This window comes from Saimiri boliviensis, chromosome 2, assembly GCF_048565385.1.
Source record: "Saimiri boliviensis isolate mSaiBol1 chromosome 2, mSaiBol1.pri, whole genome shotgun sequence".
Classification (NCBI taxonomy): domain Eukaryota; kingdom Metazoa; phylum Chordata; class Mammalia; order Primates; family Cebidae; genus Saimiri; species Saimiri boliviensis.
The window spans coordinates 151,860,391-151,882,939 of NC_133450.1; the positions used below are offsets into that span (position 1 = coordinate 151,860,391).

Sequence of the window (22,549 nt, forward strand, 5' to 3'; positions counted from 1 at the left end):
AATGACCAAAGACACGAGAAAGTCACCAGAAAACTAGACATTTTAGAAACCCAAGTATAGTCTGTCATCCCTTGGGCTTGTCATTCTGTGTGGTGGTCATTAATGTTTTCTCCCGCTGCTCCAGAGATTTCCATCTAAAGCTGAAGGGTGTCAAACCCTTATCGTTTATCTCTATAAGACCTGCCAAAAGAACGTAATTGATCTCAGTGGTTTGTATTCCAGCATGATTTAGCCATAACTGGAATGTCCAGTGAGAAAAAAAGGATGCATATGAAGCCTGCTGGCTTCAAGTGTCCATTATAGTTTCTGTTAATTTCATCTTACCTTGTCTCTTTTCTAAAATTTTCTATAAGAAATCATGTCAAAACTTGATTCTTTTTTTATAATTTTCTCAGAAAGGAAGTAAGAAACCTTGGAAACATCTACAGACAAAGAACGCTGGAGATTTTATTTATAGAATGGGTCATTTTTATAAACTGTTTTCCAAGTTAACATTTATTGAGTGCCTACTATATGCATGTGCCTGTTGAAAGATGAATAAGGCATGGCCCTAGATGTCAAGGACTTTATAATGGGGAATAAAACGTAGATGTGAATACAGATAACTAGAAGGTCATGTGTGCTTTGATAAAGGCACAAAGGGTCACAAGAGCACAGAAGGTAAAATAATCGCATGGTGCTTTCTTCACAAGAATTCTATCAATGGAAGTGTATGTTATCCACAAAATTGCAGTAGAATGACTATTTTTCTTCTTCCCCTTTTCCATCAAAAACTGGATCTAAGAGTCAGTCATCTAAGAGTCAGCCTGCATGATTGAGAACTAATATTTGACCCTCTCTTATATAACTCAACTCAGAGAAAGAATAAATGTGAATAAGATTGAAGAAAATTGGTAAAAGGAGCAAATTTATTGAAATAGTGTGGTAGTGTTTTGTGTGTTTGTGTGCATGTCTATGCTAAATGTATATATACTATTCTGTTTATTAAAATTAGTTTCATAAATTAATCCCATAAGATTACTCTATATATACATAAATACATATATTATTGCCTGTAATTATCTCTGTGTGTGTGTGTATATATATATATATGTATATATATATATATATATACATATATACATATATATGCTTAAAACTTAAGTGAAGACTTAAAGATAGAACTGATAATATGACTTTCCAAATCAATCACTAGGTATTTTTTGAATGCCGTTTTAGGGACTCTGGGTTCTATGGAAAGAAGTATAACTTTCCTCAAGTACATAATCGCATTTGTTCTTGAAGAAACTAACCAATATACTAACACATGGTTAGTATAACCAATATGCTAACACATTTTTCAGTTAGATGTTATTATTGAATTCTGAGAAGGCAGAGGGAAGCATAGATTGGAGTAAATGGAGAAAGTGTCATGGAGACAGTATCACGGGAGTTTTTGCCTCTGTAGTATATATAAAGACATAGATACATAGCCACTTGTCTCATTGTATCCAAGCTCCATAAGGCTAGAGTAACTCCATTTATTTAAGAAAGTGTGAAATAAAATAAATATGCTTGTCTTAGAGTTTGCTATTTGATCCCTCCTGTTGTATCAACATGGGAAGAATGAAGCATTGACTTTAAAAAAAAAATTATCTAGAGGTCAGGGAAGAAAGCACCATGGAGAGGAAAAGTTTCATTGATTTAAATTGGCTCATCAGCTCCCTACATGGACTAAATTTGCTTTATAATTGCCCAACTCCACACTCTTTAGAGTGTCCTTGAACATAAAGAGCAAACTTTGGAGAAAACAGCTGTGTAGTCCATTATGATAGAAAAATCCATTTTAAAGAACTATCATCTACAACTTTCAGAAAGCTCATCAATAGCCAGGTGATGATTTCAAAGCCATCTATTGATTACATTCCTCTGATATTCCCTTAGCTAACTCTTGGCTACTTGTTTCATAAAAAAAAAAAAAAAGTCCAAATAAACATGTGGTTATCAAACTTCAGCTCGTCTGAGAATCACGTAGAGAGCTTTAGGAGATCCAGATCCCCCAAAAATATCCTGACTTTGATGCACATGGGGTGGGACCCAAGAAACTGTATATGAAACCCAAACCCCAGGTGATTTCAATGAGAGTGTTCTATGGCCCACACCTCTCTGATGTTTTCAAAAATACCTTCTTTGGTTTCTGGGACTCACCTGCGTTCTCCTCACAAGCCACTGCATTGTTACCAAAAGCCCTTTGTACCTTCTGCCAAATTTTGTCTTTGAAACCTAGTTGACTTGAAAAGCATATTTAGCATCAATCACCTCATTTCTTTCTTTCCCACAGCTGTGCTTGGTTCCAAACATCTGTCAGACTTGAACACCCTTCCCTGAAAAGCAAACCGTGCCATAAAAAAACTCATTTTTACAGGACTGACAGATTTATCACTTAGTATTTTTATTTACACGGATTTTTAAAGGGCATTCAGTTTACTTATTTCCTTGTTTCTTTTGCAAATCATTTTCTGACTAGCTCAAAATATCTAACTGATTTTAAAAGAGAATAAAAAAAGAGGAAGCGGAAAGTAAAGGTATTTAGAAGTGAAATGGTGCCAGTTGATGGTGAATGATGGTTCTCTCAGCTGTCTGAGAGGCAGGGTCACAGGGGCCAGCATTGGAAGCCCAGCATCTGCAGTGTCCTACCCCACCCTCCTTCCACTTGACAGTTACAATGGACAACTTTTAAAGAGTCCTAGCCTCCCACTTGCCTTGATTGATTTTTACTTTTTTAAAGCCCTTGAATTCTTTCTCAAGCGAAATCTCAGGTAGAGGTGCAATATGTAATACAGACAAGGTACAGGTTTACTCTGTTGAAGCTGGGCTGGGAGGCCTAGACCATGGTTCTCAAACTTTATTCTGCATCAGAATCACCCAGAGGGCTTGTGCAAACAAATGGCTATATAGGAGGAATGAGTTCAGGAGATATATTGTGCATCATGGGGGCTATAATCAATAACAATATATTGTATACTTGAAAATTGCTGAGAGTAGATTTCAAGTTTTCTCACCATAATAAAATGACAAGTAGGTGAGTTAATGCATATGTCAATTAGCTCGATCTAGTCATTTCACAATTTATACACATATCAAAATATACCATAGTCCAGGTGCAGTGGCTTACACCTGTAATCCCAGCACTTTGGGAGGCCGAGGTGGGTGGATCAAAAGGTCAGGAGTTCAAGACCAGCCTGGCCAAGATGGTGAAACCCCATCTGTACTAAAAATACAAAAATTAGCCAGGCATGGTGGTGGGCACCTGTAATCCCAGCTACTCAGGAGGCTGAGGCAGAGAATTGCTTGAACCCAGGAAGCAGAGTTCCAGTGAGCTGAGATTGAGCCACTGCACTCCAGCCTGGGCAACAGAGCAAGACTCCATCTCTAAAAAAATACTATAAATACATACAATTTTTGTCAATTAGATATGCATTTTTAAAAAGAGGAAAACAACAACAACAAAAAAAAAAAACCCTCACAACTGCTGGCTCTGCCCCCAGATTTTCTAACTCAATAAATCTGGTTGAGCTCAGGAAACTTGCGTTTCATAGAAATACCTAGGTGATGCTATGCTTTTGATCCAGAGAGCATACTTTCTGAAATATTGTCCTAGAGCTTCCTTTTCTCTGCCTGGTTCTCACCTGCAAAGGCAGCTCTGAGGCAGCTCCGGAGCTTCTTCCCAGAATTCCAGAGGCTTCTTTGTGAAACACCATTGAAGACCCCTGACCTACAGGTCAAGATCACATTCCTTTGTTTGGACTCAATATCCACTGTATCCTGGTCCCAGCTTTTCTCTAGAGCCAGCTCTCACTCAACAAATCTGCCATTCGCCCCATAACCCAACGGAGCTGTCTGCCCCACTGTTCTCCAAGCACTTCCTGCTGTCACATGCTTCTCTGCCTTACCATGAGATACACAAATGCATTTCTTTACCCATTTAATTTCTAGTAAATTTTTCTCTGAAGTTTCACAACCTAGCCTCTCTCACAAAAAGATACAGTAAGGGCTTTAAAGTCCACAAATTTACCTGAGTGAGGTGCAAATAATAAAATGTACTGGTATTTCATTCTTTTCCTTTAGAGGAGATAGATTCTGAATCAACCTGGCTAACATTAGGATCTACAGTTGCTAGGGATATAGTGGATTAATAGCTCCCCTAGTGGTATGAATAATGTTTGGGATGTTCTTAATAGATTTTCTCCAGATTCCTTATGCAATTCTCAGATGTTGATCATGGACCACAGGATTTATGAAAACTATATATAGCAGTGAGCACATGCTATAAAAGCTTCTTGAACCAGAGAAACACAAAAAAGTGCATTAAAATAGGATTTTTTTTTTTTTGAGACAGAGTCTTGCTCTGTGACCCAGGCTGGAGTGCAGTGGCATGATCTTGGCTCACTGCAACTTCCGCTTCCTGGGTTCAAGTAATTCTCCTGCCTCAGCCTCCTGAGTAGCTGGGATTACAGGTACATACCCCCACACCCGGCTAATTTTTGTATTTTTAGCAAAAACAGGGTTTCACGTTGGGCAGGCTGGTCTTGAACTCCTGACCCTGTGATCCACCCACCTCGGCTTCCCAAAGTGCTGGGATTACAAGCATGAGCCATTGCACCTAGCCTAAAATAGGATTTAAAGGTTAACTCAAGTCTGCACTATTGTTGTCTAGAAAAATCTCCATTCAGTTTCGATAGCATCTTTTTACACTATCCTAATTGTTGGACAACTGTCTTAGAGTCAAAGTACATTTTATATTTTCTTGAGATAGTCTATGCAAAGCAAGTGTCCATCCATGAACATAAACCTCTGAAAGTCTTGAGTAAGCAGTAAAGAATCCATTCTTTAAATCCACAGAAACATGGTTCAGTGTCTTAGAGACGAATCTAAAATTTGGAGTTAATTCTATGATCTCCTTGGTTTTTGCCATTTGATAGTAAATTTGAGATTTTATTATCTCTAATGCGTTAATGACAAAGACAGTTGGCCCTTGAATGACATGAGGTTAGAGTTGCCAACCCCCAATGTGGTCAAGAATCCATGCATAACTTTCGACTTTCCAAAAACTTAACTGCTAATAGCTTAGCATTGGCCAAAAGCCTTACTGATAACATAGTCAACTAACATACATTTCGTATGTTATGTGTATGATATATTTTTGCAATAAAATAAGCTACAGAAAAGAAAATATTATTAAGGAAACCATAAGGAAGATAAAATATATTTACTATTCACTGAGTGGAAGTGATCATCACAGAGGTCTTCATCACTGTCATCTTCATATTAAATAGGCTGAGGAGGAGGAGGAAGAGGAGTTGTTGGTCTTGCTATCTCAGGAGTGGCAGAGGAAGAAACATACTAGAGTGTAAGTGGACCCTCACAGTTCAAACCCCTGTTGTTCAAGGGTAAACTGTAGTTTAATTCTGAGCATCAACTCTAATAAGTTAGAAGGTAGAGGCTTCCTGGAATGATGTGTTAACATGATTCTGAGATAGCATCTCAGTGCAGAGGAAAGAGTACTATGATAGTCATGAATTTATTTCAGTTATTTCATGAACTGAAATAAAGCCAAAATCTTATAGATACCCTTGTAGATATAAAACTACCAGGCAATCATCAAGTAGTGCATGAAACCAACAAGAAAAATAAGATACCCAGCTGTCTGGAAGATACTCAGAATAAGGAAATAATCCATTTTATTGTCAACTCTGTAAGGCACAACAGTGTTTAAATTATCCGATGATAAAAGCCTTTCAATACAGACATAATACACAGGAGATGAAGAACAAGAAACCCTTTAGTGTAGGATACTGCTTGGATCTGGACTGAGAGACAAGCTAACTGAGCAATTGCCTATGAAAAAGGCATAAGAAATTCTTTTAAAAACTAAAAATTAATAATATGTAACAAAAATAGAGAAACTGATATTTGTCCCAGTTTTTCATAATGTAGAATCAAAGGAATATTTTGGTAAATTACTTTGAAAGAGAATTTAGACTTATCCTTCCCCTTTTCCCACACCTCTGACCCTCTCCCCAGCTGCATGCTCAAAAATTTGAAATTAATGTTTTTTAAAGCTTCTACATGCATCAGCCTGATCTAGGTGCTGTATTTCATAAACTTCATGAGGTGACTATAATTATTATCCCATTTTATAATGAGGAAATTGATGACAGGAAGGTTAGGTAATTTGCTAAACATCTCAAAGCTAGAGAGTGGTCAGTCCAAACAGACAGGCCCTTAGCAGCTATACCAAGTTGTCTTCTAAAACGGTGGGACCCAGTAACTGTAAGAGGTTTATTTCGCTTGCCTCAGAGCTGAATTTTTCCAGACAACAGAGGAGGGGGCACCCAGATTCCATCTTCTCTCCCATCTCTCATATGCTGGCTAGCTTCTCATGGGAATAAATGTTGCACCAACGTGTAAGAGCAATTGACTGAAGGAGGCCAGTGTTGTAGTCTGCCTGGAAAGCCCACACACTCAGTTCAGCTCTGATTCTGTCTTTTATATGGGTCCGAAAACAATTTAAAAAATTCAACTTTTCCCCTTGCCTGGGCTATGGCAATGTTCACTGATGAGACTGCACTTGGAATGAACACAGAGGGTGTGATATCCTTCCAATGTTGGCAGCAGAGAATCCACCTGACACGAGGCAGTCCCTGTATCCTTTGGCAACACTTTGCTTCTACTCTTGTGTACATTCATAAACAGAGGCAAAGGAAAGAAAAGACATGACAGAGACACAGCCAACATTGTTCAGGATTTTTCATCTAAATGTCCCGCTTGTCCCTGCCTAAGGTGGAGAGTTTGGCAGCCCTGCCTACCTCCAGAGCAGCACTGCTGACAGAACTCTCTCTGATTATATGGCTGGGTGTGGTGGCTCACGCCTATAATCCCAGCACTTCAGGATGCTGAAGCAGGTGGATCCCTTGAGCTCAGGAGTTCGAGATCAGCCTGGGCCACATGGTGAAACCCTGTCTCTACAAAAAATATGAAAACTTAGCCAGGTGTGGTGGCTACTCAGGAGGCTAAGCCCCAGCTACTCAGGAGGCTGAGGTAGGAGGATTGCCTGAGCCCAGGAGGCTGTTGCTGCTGTTGGCAATGATTGTACCACTGTACTCCAGCCTGGGCAACACAGCAAGATCCTGTCTCAAAAAAGAAAAAAAAAAGGAACTCTCTGTGATGACAGAAATCTTCCATATCTGTGCTGTCCAACCAGAGAGTCCCTGAGTCCTTGACCTATGGCTAATGTGACCAAGGAAATGAATTTTCAATTTCATTTCATTGTATTATAATTAATTTAAATTTAAATAGCCACATGTTAGTAACAGCTACCATATTGGATAGCACAGCTCCAGCATTTCTGCAATTGGTTTCCACCAAACTGAGAGGCCTTGAATGTCTAATAGATCTCAAATATTATTTGACATTTTCCCTATTTTTAATTATATTCTTTCCTCCAGTCAGTATTGTGTATTCAGTCATTCAGCAGATATTTCTGAACACCTGCTATGTTGCAGGAACTATTCTAGGCACTGGCAAAAATACACCAGTAAACCAAATAGACAAAAATGCTGCCCTTGTGAAGCTTTTATTTTAGCAGGATTAGATAGACAAAAGTAATAAACATAATCCATAAACACATTGTATAATATTTTAGAAGATGTATGCAGTAGGGGAAGAAAGCAGAGTAAGGGAGATCGAGATAAGGGGTAATGGGAAAGCCTCTGTCTTCCGCACCTTGACTAGCACTGAGGGTAGGGGAGAAGAGAGTCTGTAACTAATAGAATGCACAGTCCATGCATCCAAGAAATTTACAGCCTGGTGAGGATTTTCTTAATCCAGCTGATGAAATGCCATGTGTAAAATGCACAGCACGAAGCCTGTCTTATAGTTGGGAGTAAGTACCTTTCTTAACCTCTCCCACCCCACCACACCACCCAATTTTAGTTTCCTTTTTGATGTGTATCCGCGCCTTCTGTTTTACCATAGCTGGCTCAGGAGTCTAAGATGAGAACAAGGAAAGAAAATTAAAGGAGAGGAGAGGGGAGAGGAGGAGAGAAAGAAAAGATAAGGAAAGAAGGAAGGAAGGAGGAAGGAAAAGAATGAAGAGAAAGAATGAAGAAAAAAATGTTACAAAATGTAAGACAGGTTCGTTTTGTGAGCAGTAGTACATCAAGTTTGTTGGCGAACAGACTGTACCATCATCCTGCCTGATGATGGGAGGCTTCTCTAGTATTGCTAACTACCTCATATTGCTGGATGAAAACCTCAGGAAAAGCCCAGCTGAAGAACTTTTCTAGAATAGATCCTAAAGCAAAATCGGCAACTATTTCTCACAGGCCTTTGCTGATAGAGACCATTTGTATCTGGAGTTGATCCTCATAAAAAATTGGGAAGAGTAATCTCACCAGCCCATGCTATCTATGGGTCATGTCCCTGTGTGCCATTCAACCTTCTATAACTTTCTATCCAATTGGTGTTTTCTGAAAACATTGACATCAATCAGTTATAGTTGGTGAATTTAACATAAATCATCACTGATAAGAGATATCTTAAGGCTTCTAATTGTTGAATAAAATATTTATTTGCCATTTAAGTAATTTAAAAGAAACATTGGGCATCTGATTAACTGGGGATTAACTGGAAAAGTAGTAGGTCCTTGAAATCACGTTACTGAGTCTTCACTGAACACATGAGATGCAACACTTTATCTTAAGTATAAAATAGAGGAAATCTCCAGTTGCAGCCAATCATTTAAACAAATCAATAACTTTATGTTAATATACTGAGTTGAACCTATATATTTAGGTTAGTGTAGGTCAATATCAAAGATTTTTTTCTCCTGATTCTCTTGGCTTCTAAATCCAGCTCTGATGCTTACCAGCTTTATCATCTCAGGCAAATCAGTTCACCTCCACAAAGCTTGGATTCTTCATCCATAAAATGGTTGCTCTAAAATTATATCATTCTTTTATCCTAAAATTCATATCTCTCAGTAGAATTTTCTCCTTTGTATCTTCTCTAGCACATACAGACTTCAAAAATATGAAAGTAGGAGGTTACAGCCAAGTATGAATTTTTATCCTAACACCCATTTGCCTTCAAAATGGCATAAAATTAAGAATAACAGTTTCAGGTTAGCAACACCAGTTTGTGTGTTGTTGATGGATATGATCCAAGAGCTAATAAGCTCTCCACATTGATACCCAGCTAAGTGGCTCTGAAACATGGCCTTTTCCATCCTATTCACAGACCTCCTTTGTCTGAATTTTGTAGAAATACTGGAATCTATCTCCTTCATAGGGATGGCCTCTTCCAGCTAGTACGCATGCTGGTTACCTTGCTGCAGCTCTGAGCTAGGCATCTTTGGGATTCTTTGTGGGTGTGAAAGCCCCTAATGTACTTATGATAATAACAAAGAACTGCAAATTATTTAACACCTACTATGTGCCAGGAACAGTGTCAGGTGCTTTCCATATATGATCTCTTTTTTCCAAATATATAGACCTAAAAAGACATATGCTACCCTTGCTTACCAGATGAGGAGATGATAGCTTAAAGAGATCAAATAACCTGTCTCAGGCCCCTCACTCGTAAATAAAGGCCTTAATTATGTCATTCCATTCTTAATTATGGAATGATGTAATTAAGATGCTATGATATGGTGCCCAGCCAAAGACACCACATCATAGCATCTTCATTATGTCATTCCATCTCCTGTAGCAGATTGTGAAACTGGCCCCACCATTTCAATGTAAGACATGGAATTTGTTGAAAAAATGTAGATGTATGTTATGTTGATTTTTACATTACATAATCACTTTGTGTTGTCAAAACCACCAACATCTATGTGAGGGGAATTACCTTGATAGCACTGAAACTCTTAACATCTTCAAACAGCTATTGAGAACTTTTGTGGGCAAGATATTGCCCTAAGCTTTATGAGGGAGAAGCAAGTGAATAGGAATCTATCTGTTCCTGACAAGGGCTAGAGGGATAAGGTAGTAAGTATCCAGAAATAGAACAAAATATATGTTTTTGAGTTGGGCAGCCAATTCACTTCTTGAATTCCTGGCCTCAAGCAATCCTGCCACCTCAGCCTCCCAAAGTGCTGAGATTATAGGTGTGAGCCACCACAAGCCCAATCATTTCTAAACACCCTTTGAGTTTAAACAACAACAATAGAAAGATAAGAAAGATAGACAGAGACCAAGAATATTACTTAGAGATGAATCTGCTTAAAAACACCCTTTGAGTTTAAACAACAACAATAGAAAGATAAGAAAGATAGACAGAGACCAAGAATATTACTTAGAGATGAATCTGCTTAAAAGGAAAAGGAAGATCAAGAAAATAAAATTGCTGGAAAGGTAGAACCTTATGCTACATCTCCCATTCTCCCAAAGAGGCTTGAAGGACATCCCACCATGAGGACAAAGAGGCATGGGGAAGACCACCTTTCACCCACCTAAAGCAGGCAGCTACTCAGTCACTCAGTCAATCCACAAAGATTCTTCTATAGCTAACACTGAACCAAGAATCCTTCTAGAACTTAAGATACATGCAGAATAAAGAAGCAATCACTGATACATGCAAAACTCTTCAATAAAATACTGGCAAACTGATTGCAACAGCACATCAAAAAGCTTATCCATCAGGATCAAGTAGGCTTCATCCTGGGGATGCAAGTCTGGTTCAACATACACAAGTCTGTAAACGTAATTCACCACATAAACAGAACCAAAGACAAAAACACATGATTATCTCAATAGATGCAGAGAAGGCCTTCAGCAAAATTCAACAGCTCTTTATGCTAAAAACTCTCAATAAACTAGGTATTGACAGAATGTATCTCAAAATAATAAAAGCTATTTACTACAAACCCGCATCCAATATCACACTGAATGGGCAAAAACTGGAAGCATTCCCTTTGAAATCTGGCACTAGACAAGGATGCCCTCTCTCACCACTCCTATTCAATATAGTATTGGAAGTTCTAGCCAGAGCAATCATACAAGAAAAAGAAATAAAGTGTATTCAATTAGGAAAGGAAGAAATCAAATTGTCTCTATTTGCAGACAACATGATTGTATATTAGAGGACCCCCTCATCTCAGCCCAAAATCTCCTGAAACTGATAAGCAACTTTAGCAAAGTCTCAGGATACAAAATCAATGTGCAAAAATCACAAGCATTCCTATACACCAATAACAGACTTAAAGAGAGCCAAATCAGGAATGAACTGCCATTCGCAATTGCTTCAAAGAGAATAAAATACCTAGCAATGCAACTAGCAAAGAACGTAAAGGACCTTCTCAAAGAGAACTACAAACCACTGCTCAATGGAATAAGAGTGGACACAAACAGATGGAGAAACATTCCATGCTCATGGTTAGGAAGAATCAGTATCATGAAAATGGCCATACTACCCAAAGTAATTTATAGATTAAATGCTATCCCCATCAAGCTACCGATGACCTTCTTCACAGAACTGGAAAACTTCAACTTCATATGGAACCACAAGAGAGCCTGCATAGCCAAGACAATTCTAAGCAAAAAGAACAAAGCAGGAGGCATCACACTACCTGACTTCAAACTATACTACAAGACTACGGTAATCAAAACAGCATGGTACTGGTACCAAAACAGAGAAATAGACCAATGGAAGAGAACAGAGGCCTCAGAGGCAATGCCACACACCTACAACCATCTGATCTTTGACAAATCTGACAAAAATAAGCAATGGGGGAAAGGATTCCCTGTTTATAAATGGTATTGGGAAAACTGGCTAGCCATGTGCAGAAAGCAGAGACTGGACCCCTTCATGACACCTTACACTAAAATTAACTCCAGATGGATTAAAGACTTAAACATAAGACCTAACACCATAAAAACCCTGAAAGAAAACCTAGGCAAAACCATTCAGTACATAGGCATAGGCAAGAACTTCATGACTAAAGCACCAAAAGCACTGGCAACAAAGCCAAAATAGACAAATGGGACCTAATTAAACTCCAGAGCTTCTGCACAGCAAAAGAAACAATCATTAGAGTGAACTGGCAACCAATAGAATGGAAAAAATTTTTTGCAATCTACCCATCTGACAAAGGGCATTATACAGAATCTACAAAACACTAAAACAGATTTACAAGAAAAAAGCAGACAAACCCATTCAAACGTGGGCCAAGGATATGAACAAACACTTTTCAACAGAAGATATACCTGGCCAGCTACCACGCTTGGAAGTAAGGAAGCCATCTTGGATATGCTAGCCCCAACAGATGCCACATAGAACAGAATTGAAGCCCCAGACATATGGTCCCAGTTGAGCTATTCTCCAGCCATCCCAGCCATTCCAGTTGAGGTCCTACCTAAGCTGGAGGAAAATGAGCAATCCCCATTGTGCCTGCCTGAATTCTTGACCCACAAAATTATCAACACAACAAATAAATGCTATTTTACATGAATAAATGTTGGGGGGTATTATCCATTAATCAATTACAGAATACATGGCATATAACCTTTTAAGTTCCTTGAGGCTAGAACTGAGTATTATTTATATTTCTGTATCTAATTTAGTGCCTGGTACACAGAAGGCATGAATATTGTTTGTTGAATGAATGAATGAATGAATGAGCAAGCAGATGCCTGTATGGAATGTTTGGAAGACTCCACTATAATTAAGCCTCCTAAATCCACTAAGTATCTCCATTTCCCAAATATAGGAAAGAACTGGTGGTCTCTGACCTCTCTAAAGTGGGAAAGTTATTTCTCCAGCCTTATACCACTGGGCTCACCAGGTGTATAGAGCACTGTTAACACCAGGACAGAACTCTGCATCTGTAAGTGCCCTAGCCCACTAGTTGTGTTACTTCATGAGAAGGAATACATCAGTGACTCTTTTCTAAAAAGCATCCTAGGACTCTGTTTGAATAATGCATATGCCTGTGCAAGACTTGCTATGTGTCAGGCACTTTTCTAAGCCTTTTACAAAGCTTCACTCATTTAATACTCACAAACCTATAAGATAAGTACTATTATAGTTCCCATTTTACATATATGAAAAATGCAATATCAACACTAACTTACACAAGATCACACAGCCACAGGTGACAGTTTAAATCCAGACAGCCTGGCCCTGGTGGTCATACTGCTGTTGTTAACAATGCTCCCTGCCTCTCTTAGAAGAATCAGAGTATTACTTGTAGCCCAGAGTCATGACATGTTGGAGGAAGTGGCAACTTTTACAAAAAAAGCAGAAGAAGAAAAATAAGCTATTCTCTGTGACCTCAGGCAAGACATGTAACTTAATGTGCCCTTAATATAACATTTAGTAATTTGCTCTGGCTTCTAGCAAATGATAAAATTTCATTTTTCTTTAGAGAATTAGATATTCTGTGAGTGATTATGTCTTTTAAGTGCCAAACTGTGGTGTTAATAACAAGTTTTATATATACATAGCTAAAATTCTCTCATATTGTGTCTGAATAAACCAATAGAGAACATCTATGGGAGTCACAGGAAGGGCTCTTCCTCGAAAGTCATTAACCTAAGATTAGCTCTTAAAGTCCCATTGAATTCTAAATGCATTTCATAATTTTTAAATCTAGGAACAAAACTCTAATATTGCAGGTAATTTGCAGGTAATTAAATTCATTCTGAGAAAAATATTTGTGTGTGTGGGTTGTATTGAGAGCATTTGAACAGAACACTAATAGCAAACTATGGGACATTTTGTTGGTTACCCTGAGCCCTGGCTAAACATTGGCCTATTTTAAATTACTCTGAGACTCATGTACAAAGCTCCAGATCATAAGTACAGCATTTAAATGGAGATACAGATGCCATTTGTATAGAGATCTGCCTCACTTCAATGCCTACACTTCCTATCACAAAACCCTCTAATTTGAGATGTACCAAAAATAACATGGGTAGATACAGAGCCACAAATTAACAGTTTCCATAAATAAGATCACTTTGTTAAGGACTCAATTCCAAAAAAAAAAAATTTCACGTAATACTACAACCATATTCTGATGTCAAGGAATTTTCAATCAATATTCTAATGTCATAAGAAATCTAAAATAGGCACATCTCTAATTTTTCTGATGATTAAATATTACAGTAAAAAATTTTAAATCACTCTAATGTTACACGGACAAAGATGGGAAGAACTAGAAAATGATAGCTTTAAGAAAGTAGGCTTCCAAATATCCTAAGGAATATGGTCACAAAACAAGAAAGGATCTTCAGAGAAGATAGAGTAAGGCTTTGTACCCAAACAGGAAACATCTAGTTCAGCAGAGCAAATATTTATGAAAAATTAAAAGCAAATATACTTTTTTTTTTTTAGATGGAATCTTGCTTTGTTGCCCAGGCTGGAGTGCAGTGACACATGATCTCAGCTCACCGCAGCTTCTGCCTCCCGGGCTCAAGCAATCTCCCCACCTCAGCCTCCCAAGTAGCTGGGATTACAGGCACGCACCACCATGTCTGGCTAATTTTTGTATTTTTAGTAGAGGCGAGTTTTCAACATATTGGTCAGGCTAGTCTCAAACTCCTGACCTCAAGTGATCTGCCTACCTCAGCCTCCCAAAGTGCTGGGATTACAGGCATGAGCCACTGCGCCCAGCCCGCAAATATACGCTTCAAACTAGTTAATGCACTTTGCAATTGTCTTCATTTAGTGTTCCTCCTTATCATCCCTAAACTTGTCTGATTTCCTTCAGATATTCTCTAAATATATGAAAAGAAAAGACATTTTCCTGCGACAAATGAGCTTAAATTTTTGCCTCCAATATAGATGACCAGGAAACTGGGAAAGACATAGAATACAATCAGGAACAGCAACACCATGGGGCAAGGCTGAAGTCAAAAGGCTCAACTGAAACAGTGAGATCACCAAGCCGTATGACTTAGCACAAATCATTTAACCTCCTTAGGGCATAGTTTTCTCTTCTGCAAAACGAAATTAATCCCACTTGCCTCATAGCTTGTTATGAGATTAACTCTGAAGCCCACTGTGTGTGTTAAACCATGACGTGCTACAGACACATCAAGTGTTTTGTGGGATCTTACTTAAAATGTTGTGATTAGACTCTTTTTGCTAAAGGCATGAGACCTAATATCTTTTATTTCTTTGTTAAAAGGGGAGCTCTACACATGTTGGGGAGCTGTTAAAGGCACGAAAGCACTAACAATAAGATTTTCTTCTTGATGCAATCAGAAGGATGGAAAAAAATGAATCAGAAAGAGGAGCAGTTATTTAATATTTAATTGCTGTAACTTTATGCTTTGAATGGATCAAATCACCTTTGTTCCACCTGTAATAGGTATCATACACTTTGGAAAACACCCTAGAGAATCCTTCCACTTCTAGAATTCTATGGTTCTTGTCACAAAATGATCTAGGCAAAGCCACAACTTCAGCAGCTGGGAAATTAGGCTCAAAGGATCAGATTCTTACTGTCTTTCAGCTCTCCTAACCACTGAAACCCACAATCAGCTAAATTGCACATCATTCTTCAATTTTTAGAAAGTGACAGATTGGATACAAGTGTCAGACAGGTCCTTGACGGACAGATAATGGCCTTGGAGAGCTGAGATTTTATTACAGATGGTTGGTTACAGAAAACAAATTTTGAGTTGTTCTCAGAATTAAACACCTGCAGATGAATGATTAGCTCTATCAAGTGGCTAATCAGGAGAATCCTTTCTGTTGTTAATCATGTACAACAACAGTGGACGCTTGATAATGCAGAACTCTCTAGACTCATCCACTTGGGTTACCTGTCAGGTAGACACATGTCTAGGTCTGAGTGTGCATGTCTTTACTTTTCAAGAAAATTAACTGGCAATACAAATGTGATATGCCATTATTCTGCTTAAATCTTTCTACAACTTTTCATTGTCTAGGGGATAAAACCTAAAATCTCTATAACATCACCGTCAAAGTCCCCCATGATCTGCTCACCTCCCTCTGCAGCCCTTTTTCGTCCCACTCTTTACTTTGCTCTCTCAGCTCCAGCCATACTGACCTTTTATTTTCTCCAAATCAGGCCCATTCATGCCATTTTGTCTGCTGTGAATTCTCTTACCCAACCCCATCAGCCCTGACTATGCTGATGCTCATTCATTCACGTCTCAGATAAAACAGCACTTCCTCAGAAAAGTCTTCCCTGAACCCCTTATATTAGATTTGATTCATTTGCCACACGCTTCTCTATTTCTTTGCCACTGACAGTCACTGTCGAATTGCTGATTCATGTCTTCCTACTCCACTAGCACATAAGCTCACTGAAGCCTGGAGTGCATATATAGCTCCTCTGTTTCTGGCACATCCTAGTGTGTGACACTAAGTAGACATTCACTATACATTTGTGAATAAGCAATGAATGAATAAATGAATGATTTCAAGCTGGTCCACAGCTAAGGCCAGAGTCATTAAGAACAATTAAGAAAATCTTAAGAGAGGATCTGGCATTATTTTTTTAAATTATCGTCTTTTTCTAAATGTGTGTGTGTACGTATGTATGTATGTATTTGACAGGTTCTGGCTCTCTTGCCCAGGCTGGAGTGCAGTGGCATGATCTTGGCTCACTGCCTCCATAGCACAAGTGGTCTTCCTGCCTCAGCATCTCAAGTAGCTGAGGCTACAGGCATGCACCACCATGTCCAGCTGATTTTTAAATTTTTTGTAGAGACAATGTCCCACTGTATTACTCAGGCTGGTGTCAAACTCCTGGGCTCAAGTGATTCACTTGAGCCTCCCAAAGTTCTAGGATTACAGATGGGAGCCACAGTGCCCAGCCTAAATGTGTATGTTCTTGATACAGAAGATACACTCGTGGGGGTTGAGGAAAGGGGTGAGCAAACTTCCAGGATCATCCAGCTGAGCAAACTTCCGGGATCATTGGTATACTTCTGTCACGGGGAATGCCATCCTCTTTAAAGTAGGGCCACCATAATATCCAACCTAGTGAATTCAGACGAACCTCACATACACTGGAGCATAGCAGGTCACTGATAGGAAGACATCTTCCAGCTTCCCATCTTGCCTTCTTTTAAGCAATAAAGTTTGTCTTGCTTTCATGTTGAGGGAAACTCCTCAACTACCTGCTCGAATAGCCACAGTGATGAAGAGAGGCATTGGTGTGGTCTACTTGGTGTAAACAGAGGCAACAGAGGCAGCGTGGTGTGGGGGAAGGAGCCCTGGACAAACATTTAGAAGAACTAGGTTCTGATTCTGACTACTCCTACTTATTTGCTGCATGAACTTAAACATTTGGATCTTTCTGGCTAAAATGTCCTACCTGTAAAATAGAGCAAATCCCTTGTCTATAGGGTTCCTGTAATCAGCAACTGAGATAATTATTTTACTGTTAGGAGTTGCTGATACCTTTTAATTATGAAAGCAATTTGTAATCTGTAAAATACTAGGCAAATTATAATAATTTTGCCACTGGTCCTTGAGAGTGGTTTCGTCTTCCTGATTTTGAATTGTATCTGTTATTAATAAAGTGAGTTTGCCTTCCGAGCCATTTAATGGCTAATAGAGAAAGCCCCATTCTCACCAGGGTAATAAATTAAAAATTAGTTGTGATTGATTCATATTCAAGATGTAATTGAGCATTGACTAGATTTGATGCCTCCTTCCTGTTTTCATTTGTTCTTCTATAGCATAAAAATTATATTTTAATCAGGTAGCCAATATGATACCATCTTACTATTCACTGTGACAGAGCAAAAGCTTACATAAATAATGAATACCTAAATCATAGGCCAGATAGGCTACCTCCTAGATGAAATGATTTTGGGAAAAACATTAAGTCTTATTTCTGCTTATTAATGTTCAAAAATTTATTAATGAAATATCATCTTTATTTCCACAATTAGATGATGCTGCAATTTAAATATCCTGCAGTACTGCTAGGAGATTTATATAAAACTGTTAAAAACAGTACTTTACCAAATTCTTACCAAAAAGATGCAGATGATTAATTGAAGGTATTTTTCAATAACGAACTTGAGGAAGAGAGCATTAGACACATGCCATATGAAAAACAGAAAAATAAGATATCTAAATCAATCTTTCTACTTTACTATTAGGTTCTGAAATAGTAAAATTGATTCATTTTTAAATGCCTTGCTTTTAAGATTATCACACGTGGGATAACTTTTATGAGAAAAATACAGAAGTAACTCCTATCTAAAATAAACCCTCATAATTCCCTCTTGAGGTCTATATTTCTCAGAAATATGTGCTGAATGGGAGCTGGTTGACCTGCTTTTGACATTGTTTTTATTTGCAGACTGATAAATGAATCTTTGAGGGACCAGCTGTTGGTGACTATACAGAAGACTTTCACATACACTCGAACTCAAGCTCAGCATCTGTTCATCATCCTCATGGAGTGCATGAAGAAGAAGGAATTGGTAGGTAATTGTGGCCAGCTCTCTCCACATTCTCAGTCATTTTCTTATCATACAACATTTTCTCGAATCACACAACATTTTCTGTTTCTGGCCGAGCTTATGGCTCTCCTCAGGCTCCATTGGCTCCAGCAGCTTCCTTTCCTAAGTAACTAAGACACTGCTTTTACTGCCTTGAAGTTAATAATGTGTATGCAGCAGAGTTTTAGCATCATTTCCTTTTGGAAGTCATCCGAATGTTCTGGCTGCCTCAATCGAATGAGTTGAAGTGACAAAATTGGTCCCTTTCTGGAAAATGCTTCAGCTTGATCTTCTTAGGTTTGGGGTTTCATGTTGCTTGTAAGTCGTGAACCACTGATGTGCTTCATGTCAAAAGCTATAATGACAAAGGGTGCAGGCTGATACAGTCATCTGTACAGGTACAAAATGGAGAAACGGACTCAAGAAATCTTGGAAGCATCTGTAGCTACTTAAGTGTTTCTAAAATCAGAGCAAAATGACCTACAAATGTGATACAATCAGGGACCCTCTGTTAGGGTGAACAAAATCACATGAGCCAACATTTAACAAGCAGGGAGCTAGATCTTCATGCATATAAACTCATGTGACCTTCGCAGCTGTCCTGATGAGAGAGGTACAATTATTACCCTCATCTTACAGATGAGGAAACTCAGGCTCATTTGATTAGTAAATGAGGAGCTAAGACTAAAGGCCAGTGATGTTTAACCTCTGTATGGAGTATTTTTATTCACAAAGTGTCTCACTGAAGCCAGTGCCGTGGAGCACCTACTCTGAGTAGATGTCCCTAAGGCCTCGGCCAGAGAGACTATTCTCAAAGGTCAGTTAACCCCAACAGCTGAGTGAGATAGCAAAATGTTTAGAAAAGAAACGGAATTGATTAGAGTGGGCAAGACCCATCTCCAGAAAGCATCCACACAGCCTTTGTCAGAAACCTTTCAGCAGCTTCCAGGTTTGGGATGAGACGAGTGAAGATGAGAAGAATAGGACAATACTTAGGTACACGGTCTGGCTGCCCCATATCTAGAAGCCAGCGAACAGGTGGAGCAAACAGTCGTGACTGCTGTCATTCCGGAAGAACTCTACTACCCATGACAGTACCACCCACATGGGACATCCTGCCATCTCAGGTGTGGTTAGCTCATGGTATTAGAACACGCATACTCCCTTTGTCCAAGGAGGCACTGAAGCCCTGAGCTTCTACATGCCACAGTAGGGATTCTCTTCTGAATACTGATGCTTTTCCGACACTGAGGCCAATTCTAATTGAGAAACCTTACCAGGACTACACATTTCAGCAGTCCTGCAAATTTCTTAGAAAGGCAGCTAGGAGCAAAATTCTAGGAACCAGTCAGAAGTCATAAAACCAAATGAGGGCTAATGAACTTTTCTGGGTATTTCATGGGACTGTTTTTGCAGAATTCTGCTTACATTTCATGTTGTTTAATCACGGCCCCTGCTGAAAGAGTCAACTGCATTTTAATGCAAGTTATTTATTATAAGAAATGTGAGGTCTTCCTAGCTATAGTCTCAGGAAATGTGTTCTTAGCAAGGAAAAAATTATCTCCACATCTGGGCAGAAATTAGTTAGAAATTTTTAAATCAAAATTATAGTATAACTAAAATAATTTCAAATGTTGAGGGACGATTTATGTGCATGGACAGTACTAGATGCCTTGAAAATAAGGTAGACACAGGGTAGCCATTACTTTCTCCTCTTGCAGAGACAAGGGAAGGAACTGAGGCTAGGAGAGGTGGGGAGATGAGCACAGCCAGGAAAAGCCAAACTATGACTGTCTTGCTGCAAAGCCTGTGTTTTCTACTCATTAGGCTGCACAGCATAGCACACACAACAAGGAGGCATTGCATCACTGTAGAGTTTCACTTTTCTCTTGTATCCTTCAACTTTCTTTTGATTCCCCTAACAAACTGTGTGGGGTATAGTGTTATGAGGCAGTCCAACCATTGCCAAGTTTGGCTAAGCTATTTGGTTCTAGAACTGATGTGACATCTTTCTCATCCCAGCAGTTAACTGGCTTATATAATAAAGCCTGCACTGTGGATGGGCCTCTGGGTAGCATGGCCTCATTAAAAATATGCCTTGGGTCTGTAATTTCAAGATAGGTGGGGCAGCCCCTCATGATATTATCACACAGAGATACTGCTGTACTTTCTGCTCATTTCGTATAGATCTTGAAGAAATTCACTTCTCTGCTTACTCAAAACCTGTCCCCTTTAGAAAACATGTGTCCTTCTAGAAACCAACCTGTGACCTAAGTTCCATCATTGTTTTCAGATAAGGAAATAGAAATTAAAGAGATTAAGAGTGCCTACAACATATTAATTTGGGAACAGATGTCAGGGAGTGGGTGTCCCTCTATTCTCTTCCTTCTCAAGCAGGCTCTGGTCGTAAAGAACATCAAGACCAAGAAAAGAGGACCAAGGTGGCCATGCACTCAGTGAGGCTGATTATATACATAGAAACCAAGAGCTTTATGTTCCAGAGGGCAGTGCCAGCTCCTTTGCTGCTGTTGCCTCCTGTAGCCCTGTCTGTCCTCTGAGCTCCTGCAGAAGCTTTCCTTTATCACCTCTGCCAACCCGCCAGCCCCGGACTGGGGCAATACATTTGCTTTTAATACCTTGGAGTGAAGGAGGACCGCTTGGATTCAGCATTGTAAGTCCCATGGTTGTGTTGCCCTAAACAAGTTATGGTGATGACAGCACCAGCCCTGCTCCTAGTTCACCACCTTCTGCTTCCACACTGGTGACTCCTCTCATTCGCTGTCTTCCCCTGACAGTGGCCGGACGTCCTAGTATCCAATCAGTTCATCTTTCAATTTCTTCCCGGTCGCACTTGGGAATCACGCCTCCACTCACAGCCTTGCTGCTCCAAAATCCAAGACTTTAACATCTACTCCCCGCTCCAAAGATAACTGCCCTTCCTTCCCCTTCCTACCACTTCATTCATACTGAACCTGCACATGGATGCCAAGCTTCTCTGTTCAGGAGCCTGAGATCAACCACCTCAAGTAATCTGTGTAAAAACGTGTTCAAAATAGTTTTCTTTATCTTGTGCTTTATGGAGAGTCTGCACTATGTCTTTCCACTCTCCCTCTCCTATCTGGGTTCCCTGACCTGTCAATTACTCTGTTCTATGTGCCTAATGCTTCTCTGTACCACTCCCAAAGCCGAGTCATTTGTTCTAATTCAGTTAGGCCTTCAATAACTCGGGCCTTTCCTCGTGTTTATCTCTAGTCAATAGGCTCTCCTGCCCTACGATCATTGTTCTAAATATTCTATATTCTTTCAAGTTTCAAACCACAGCCACTTCCTCTTATTCTTTTCATAGATGTTAAATACTAATCTTTTGTTGGTTGTCATTTCTCAGTTTGAGGCTTGTTTCTTCACTGTGTTTTTGGTGTACTTTGATAAATAGAAATTCCCATATTTAATGTACAGTCACGCATTGCTTAACAACGATGACACATCCTGAGAAATGTGTTGTTAGGTGATTTCATTATTGTATGTACATCATAGTGTTTTGTGTGTGTGTCTGTGGTTTTTTGTTTTTGTTTTTGTTTTTTTGAGATAGAGTCTTGCTCTGTCACCCAGGATGGAGTGTAGTGGCACGATCTTGGCTCATCGTAATCACCACCTCGCAGGTTCAAGCAATTGTCTTGCCTCAGCCTCCCAAGTAGCTGGAATTACAGGCACCTATCACCACACCCAGCTAATTTTTTATTTTTAGTAGAGACAGAGTTTCACCATGTTGACCAGGCTTGTCTCAAACTTCTGACCACAGGTGATCTACCTGCCTCTTCCAAAGTGCTGGGATTATGGGCATGAGCCAACACGCCTGGCACAGAGTATATTTCTAAAAACCTAGACAACATAGCCTAGTACACACCTACATTCTCCTCTATGGTGTAGCTTATTGTTCCTAAGCTACAAACTTGAATGGCCTGTTACGGTTCTGAATACTGCAGGCAATTGTAACACAATGGTAGGCGTTTGTGTATCTAAACATATCTAAAGATCAAAAGGTACAGTAAATATATGATATTATAATATTA

The 22,549-nt window shown here is 39.2% G+C and overlaps 1 protein-coding gene across 15 annotated transcripts in view; it reads left to right on the plus strand.

The window, feature by feature from the left end:
• The window catches only part of TRPM3 (transient receptor potential cation channel subfamily M member 3), a 919,012-nt gene that overhangs the window by 667,039 nt on the left and 229,424 nt on the right, over positions 1–22,549 (plus strand). For all 15 annotated transcript variants that reach the window (XM_074394685.1, XM_074394692.1, XM_074394688.1 and 12 more), the window contains exon 8: positions 18,338–18,461. In XM_074394685.1, the coding sequence (XP_074250786.1) occupies positions 18,338–18,461 (124 nt within the window). The remainder of the gene's footprint in view (positions 1–18,337; positions 18,462–22,549) is intronic.